The sequence below is a fragment of the Cucurbitaria berberidis genome (assembly GCF_010015615.1).
Source record: "Cucurbitaria berberidis CBS 394.84 unplaced genomic scaffold K460scaffold_2, whole genome shotgun sequence".
Taxonomy (NCBI): Eukaryota; Fungi; Ascomycota; class Dothideomycetes; order Pleosporales; family Cucurbitariaceae; genus Cucurbitaria; species Cucurbitaria berberidis.
Window position 1 is genome coordinate 3,670,819 of NW_024468936.1, and position 6,377 is coordinate 3,677,195.

At 47.7% G+C, this 6,377-nt stretch overlaps 2 protein-coding genes across 2 annotated transcripts; both read left to right on the forward strand.

The window, feature by feature from the left end:
• Positions 1 to 140: 140 nt before the first annotated feature.
• On the forward strand, positions 141 to 1,581 carry K460DRAFT_353308 (uncharacterized protein; the record flags this gene model as incomplete). The annotated part of the gene is made up of 3 exons (XM_040931708.1): positions 141 to 1,138; positions 1,187 to 1,395; positions 1,511 to 1,581. 3 exons carry the CDS (start codon positions 141 to 143, stop codon positions 1,579 to 1,581), a joined length of 1,278 nt encoding a protein of 425 aa, XP_040790875.1.
• Positions 1,582 to 2,168: 587 nt separating this feature from the next.
• On the forward strand, positions 2,169 to 5,176 carry K460DRAFT_375185 (histone acetyltransferase MYST2; the record flags this gene model as incomplete). Its single annotated transcript, XM_040934743.1, has 11 exons — positions 2,169 to 2,394; positions 2,447 to 2,582; positions 2,639 to 2,749; positions 2,799 to 2,873; positions 2,926 to 2,977; positions 3,028 to 3,213; positions 3,266 to 3,585; positions 3,875 to 3,878; positions 4,117 to 4,287; positions 4,340 to 4,778; positions 4,851 to 5,176. The coding sequence occupies 11 exons, from the start codon at positions 2,169 to 2,171 to the stop codon at positions 5,174 to 5,176; spliced, it is 2,046 nt and encodes a 681-aa protein (XP_040790876.1).
• Between the last annotated feature and the right edge of the window lie 1,201 nt (positions 5,177 to 6,377).

Sequence of the window (6,377 nt, forward strand, 5' to 3'; positions counted from 1 at the left end):
AGTGGAACCAGACTACGCGTCAGAGACAAACTCGCGCGCTATAAACACATCCTCCATCACCTTTCTCACCTGCTCAGTGATTGATATCACCACGACGTCAACTCCTCTCCAACACTTCATCGGTATTAAAATCAGCGACAATGGCAGGGACTCGCTCATCGGCACAGGATACCGGTAGCAGGTCGAGTCCGGCGAGTGATGAAGCCGTGGCAGGAACGAAAAGGAAGGCGGAGGCAGAGCCTTCCCCAGATCGTAGCCATAAGGCGACAAAGAAGCAGACTACGATTGAGGAGACTATGGGAGTAAAGATGGATGAGGATAGTGAAATGAAAGATGCGGCGACCACCGAGAAGGCGGACCCGAACGAGACGGTTCAGTCTGAAGAGATGTCAGACGGTGAGCATGCTCAACCTAAGGAGAGTGACATGAACGCAGAAATTACCAAAGAAGACTCGAATGGGCATGAGACCAATGGCGATGCGAAGGGACAGGCAATCATCGAAGCTACGAAAGACAAGACCAATGATGTGAAGGCTTCCGCGGCCAACGGAGAGGGTGCGTTCGAGGAGTCATCGCAACGCGAGAAGGAGGTTCCATCAAGCATCTTAGAGAAAGGCGTCATCTACTTCTTCACCCGTAATCGCGTAGGCATTGAAGATGCCGACAGCGTCAGCGATCTTCAGCGAAGCTTCTTCGTGTTGCGACCCATGCCAACTGGAGCAAAACTGGGCGACGGTGCACTTGCAGACCATAAGAATAACCGACTTTTCGCACTACCGAAGAAGGCATTCCCTAAATCACACAATGATCGATTCATGGCCTTCGTCGAAAAGGCGAACACGACTGTTCGGGACCTGAAGGACAGCTTCTTCGCGGCTAATGAGTATGAGACCAAGACAAAAGGCACCCGCCGGACCGAACCTATTACGCCGATCGCTGAAGGTGTATATGCGATTACTCGCACCGAGGACGCGACCACTCATCTAGTATATTCTACCACTATCCCCACTGAGCTTGGTGAAGTGCAGGAGGATCTTGGGATCAAGCCTCAGGGTAGTTTCATTATAAGCGTCAAGAACCCAGAGCGCTCAGGACCAGCAGCTGTCCAGCTTCCGCAAAAGCCCGACTTTCCTAAGAGGTGAGTGGTATCACTACTCTGAAGTTGAACAGGGCTAAATGTTAGCAGGATTATTGAAGAATTTCGCAACCTCGCTTGGAGCGCAGTCAAGCCAGAATATCTCGATTATGCATACTGCCAGATCTTGCTCATCGGTGAAAAGATCGACGAGGCTGTCAAGCCGACCAAGAAGGACCAGCAGCACGACAAGGAGACACCGCAGGAGGAGATCGAGAAGCTCGAGCACGAGGATGAACTTCGCGTTCAGCATCTCAATGGTAAGTGCCATACTCACCCTGGGTATCTCGAACCCTCTTCGCCTCAAATCGGGGGTTTCAAAGCCGTTCGAACGCATTGAGGCCGTACTCTTTGCAACTGCTCACCCGCTACCAGGTGATGACTCCGTCTTTGATGATCTTAAAATTAGCAAACACGAATTTCCCACGGTTCCTTCAACCTGGTAGACGCGGTCTTCGAGCGTCATGCATGCATTCTAAGCCTCCTCGCATAGATTTGAACTAGGTTACTCCACGTCTACTGTATAACAAAGGGGGGTCGGCTTTTATTAGCCTCGATGTACAGTATAGACTCACCGATATATGTTTGGATACCACATGAACGGTCTCGTAACTTTCGTCTACGGGAAAGCATAGAAATTTATCAGATGCCATTGCAGAGCTTGAGGTCGTGAATGCACATGTTTCTTGAAAGAGCTTAAGGCGCCTCAACATCTAACAAGAGATTTCTATATATTGTCCTGGTTCATTCTCCTTCGGTTGACACTGGTAGGTGGCTGCTTGATTCAATTCCTTTCGCTAGTTTGAGGATCGTGAACTGTCTTTCAAGCATGCCATACACTCGTAGCTTTCACCTTCACCAATCACCATAGTAAGAGTGGTTCACTCTCATTCTAACATCGTACCGTTGATATACTTCATCATGTTCGACACAATAATTATATCGTCTTACTGCATATACTTCTCCCTCTAAAAACTAGATCGTCATCGCATATTCTAGGTCTTCGTCTTTGTCCTCTGCTCTGTTTGTTGCTATGGCGCCTTCAATTACCTCGATCGCCGAAGAGGATCAATCTGTCTCTTGGTCACTTCAATCATTCGCCGTCAGTAATGACTTCAGATCCCCAGGCCCGGCGAATCTCCTGCTCGATCGTGCAAACTCCGAATTCGGCATCATCTACCAAACTGCGCCTGGTATTGCGACAATGGCACAATTCCCAGATACTGATGAGCCTGTGTACTTTCAGGTTTCGAGGGCGCGTGCGGCTTGCACGCGTCGCTTGCACGCGTCTAAATACTACGTGCAAGAAAGTCTGCGTTATGATGCAGCATCTCCAGCTCAATCTGGTGTTCACCACAGCCGACTATGCTGCGGAATTTTTGCAGTTGTTGGGACGCCTAGCCACGAAGGTCGGCAATTCCTATTTCGAAATCTACGAGGCTCCTTCGTAAGTGATGCTAATCTCACATACATGTGATATGATGCTAAACCCAATCTTCCTAGCAACGCTGCCCTTTCTCGTGCAGATTTCAGCATGGAGAAACAAGGTTTCACCAACCAGATTACCCAGACATGGATGGCAATACCTTATGCCGACACCACTGAGTGGGCCCGGTAAGCCTGAGACACAACCACGTCCAGGGGTAAAGACTGACTTTTACAGTATCTACCAGACAGGCAAATGCTCTGACTTTACCATCATTGCGGGAAGCAGGGTCTTCCCGGTCCATCGTGTCTTGTAAGTGACAAGGCCTCCAGTCTATGTGCCGTCTATTAATCGTATTTCTCAGACTCAGTTCACGATCGCAGTACTTTGATGCAGTCTGTGACGGACGGTTCACAGTGAGTCCCGAGGAAGCCCCCATAGCGGGAAAATGTCTGACAGAATAAAGGAGACTGAGCAGCGCTCGATCAAACTACCCGAGAACGAGAACATTATAGCCATAATGCTGCAAGAAATTTACGAGGTATACAATACTACCACGGGGTCGATCTTCACAGGCTTCGCTCTCGGACGTGAGATCGAAAAGGATCGTGTTATTAACGACCTCCTTGCGCTGTTCATTGCTTGTGACAAGGTCTGTCAACAGTTCCTACACCACTCATTCAATGACACTAAAGTAGTGATAGTACAACCTTGAGTCTATTAAGCAGAGAGTAGCAGCTGCGATTATCGACCGCCTACCCTTCATCCACGATTCGCTGAGCATTGTTGACCTAGCTGGCTGCCTATACGATGAGAACTACCCGAAAATAGATCGCGGTCTTCGTAAGGCCACGATCAAGCTACTGCAGGCTCGGCTACCCGCAATTATGGAGGATGAAGATGCTTGGAAAGAGTTTTCAGACAACAAGGTTGTCTTGAAAGCCTTCCACGCTTACCAATGCGAGATTACGGACAGTGAGTTTTCTACTGGTGTGCACACGCCGCCAGCTACTCCAACGAAGAAGTAAATGAGCCTTCAAGCTCGAATTACGGAAGACTGGCGCGGGGCGCAGCTTGTGGGAGTCGGTAGCACCCAAGGGAAGGTGCTTCTTACCTACAGGCCGATAGTTCATTGGGTGATTGGAAATCATCTCGCGTTGTGTTTTGGTTGTAAACTGGACACAGGGGTACATGGTTTGCTATCTACCTTTTTGAAATGCAGCTGGCGTAGTTTCACGCGTCATTGTTGGTCGGCGACAGGGCGTGGAATCCCTGGGTGCAAAGGGTATGGCGATACAAGCACAATGATTGAGCATGGTACAGCAAGTCGATAAGATGAAATGTAATGAAGACTCCGAGCATGCGTCTGGATGAGACATTGGCACGTGCCACCGCGTCGCGCTAGGAAGCCCACCGTCAAACTTCAGCACGTCACCCCCGCTGGCATGTGAACACCACTGGCAAACCTCGCTCCTCCTCAATGGCTCCCGATGTCACCATGACCAACGTCTTGGCTATATTGCCTGCGACACCTGCGCTAAATGCTCCGCAAAAGCCCTCCGTTGACCCCAATGTTCTAGAAGTCGTTTTCGGCTCACTCCTGATAAAGCCATGGTACCCATCATTCTACCCTGAGGAGCTCGTAGGAAGGCGTGTAGAGCGCTTATACGTGTGCCAATGGTGCTTCAAATATAGCAAGGAACTGATGGGGTTCTTGGGTCATTTGGTAGGCTTTACCTTTTACCCAGGGGGATGCCTTTGGTGGCTGATGTCTGTAGAAAGCATGCCCACTCGGCAAAACGCCACCACCGGGAGTCAATGTCTATACCAACGATAACTACTCGCTCTACGAAATCGACGGCGAAAAGCACAAACTCTACGCCCAAAACCTCTGCCTCTTTGCGAAGCTCTTCCTCGATACGAAGTCTGTATTCTACGATGTGACTACGTTTCTCTACTACCTGCTGGTGGCACACAGTCCCACACCGGGAATATCGCATACAAATCTCGGCAAGGATAGAACAGATAGAGAGGAGATAGGGGCGCAGGGACAAGTGGTGGGCTTTTTCAGCAAGGAGAAGATGAGCTGGGACAATAACAACTTGGCGTGTATACTGGTATTTCCACCATGGCAGAAGCAGGGGTTGGGGCAGATATTAATGGGCGCAAGCTATGAGATGAGTGGGAGAGAGGGAAGACTGGGTGGACCTGAGAAACGTATGCCTCCACTCAATCATCTCCATCTTTTTCAAGGTGATAAGTCCATGTCTTCTAACGTTCAACGTACAGCCCTCTCCGACCTCGGCCGCCTTGCTTACACGCACTACTGGTCCGCAACCCTCGCGCGCACCATCCTGTCCTGCCCCTCCAAAAAGATCCTCACGGTTCTCGACCTGCGCGATAAAACATACATCGTGCCCGAGGATATCATTGCGACATTGCAAGCTATGGACGTACTAGATCACAGGAAAAGGGGCAGCGCGGAAGCGGTAATCAATAAAGCCAAGGTTAGAGCCTGGGCAGAAAGTAATAAAGTTGATTTGAAGGGAAGACCAGTGGATCCTGAAGCGTTTGTTATGCGGGAGGTCAGTAGGAATGGAAGCGAAGAGTCTTGAGGCGGATTGGATTAGGATATAGGCGTTTGGGCGTGGGATACCCAGGGATTGATATATCGGCGCGCATACATCGCTTCTCCACAGTTTCTATTTTCTTCGAATTTACCAAACGATACGAGAAGGATTGCAGACCTACGCTAATGTAATCGGCGGTGGCTAAGGCGTGATTATCCAACTCACGGTTCCGCATATCTTGGACAAGACTGGTCAGCGAGCATATCAGTGCTCGGTGTTTCGTCACCTTGAACATACAGCTCATCTGGAGGGGGCTCACTATTGATATCTTTGGTTAGAATCTTGTTAGCCGAAACGTGATTATAACCTCATATACTTCTCGAACTGTCATTTTGACGTGATCTAGAAACTCATAGTAGGCATAGTAATTCAAAGTGGGAATGGGTCCCACTATAATACACAAGAAGACGTCCGCTCCTAGCTGTGATAGCTACAAACAAACGAGGCCTAGCAAGCAACCATACCGTCACGGTAAAATGTCGATTTTCTCAGACGATCAAGCGACAGCGGATATCACAGTTTGGGAACTCGATCGCGGTTATGAGCGCTTGGGGAGAGTGAAAGTAGGAAATTTGAAGAACTGAAGTTGGCATCTCGGTCTCCATTGTCGATACAGGGCAGGTCGTGGTATGCAAGAAGAGAAGCGTTCTGAGCGAGGTCACAAGGATGGAATCAGGTAGTGGGAACCCCAGAAGGTTGAAGTGGGGTGGGCCCCATAGATGAGGAGCGACCTACCTATGCTTTGCCCGAAGCTATCCTTCAGCCTAAAGTCAATAGCGATTACGTGCGAGATCTAGCTTTATTGCTAATTAATAATAAGCTATTTAGTTAGTACAGCTACTTAGCTAGATCTAACTTTATATAAAGCGCCTGCTTAAGTAATTATTTTACTAATTTATTTTTTACTAGCTAATATATTATACAGGCAAGTTAGTTGCTTAATTAAGTTAGTTATAATACTAAAATTTTACTAAAATTAGTATTATGCACAATAGTACAGCACTATAAAAAATTATAGCAGTAAATTATAATAAATTAATTTATTTAAAAATTATTTCTATTTTTTGCTTGTATATTTGCGCATTATATTTAGCTTTATTATAATATTTATAATATTTTTAAAAAAGCTTACTTACTTTAATATATACTTACTTTTTTATTTTTTTTTATTACTACGCGCTCTAAA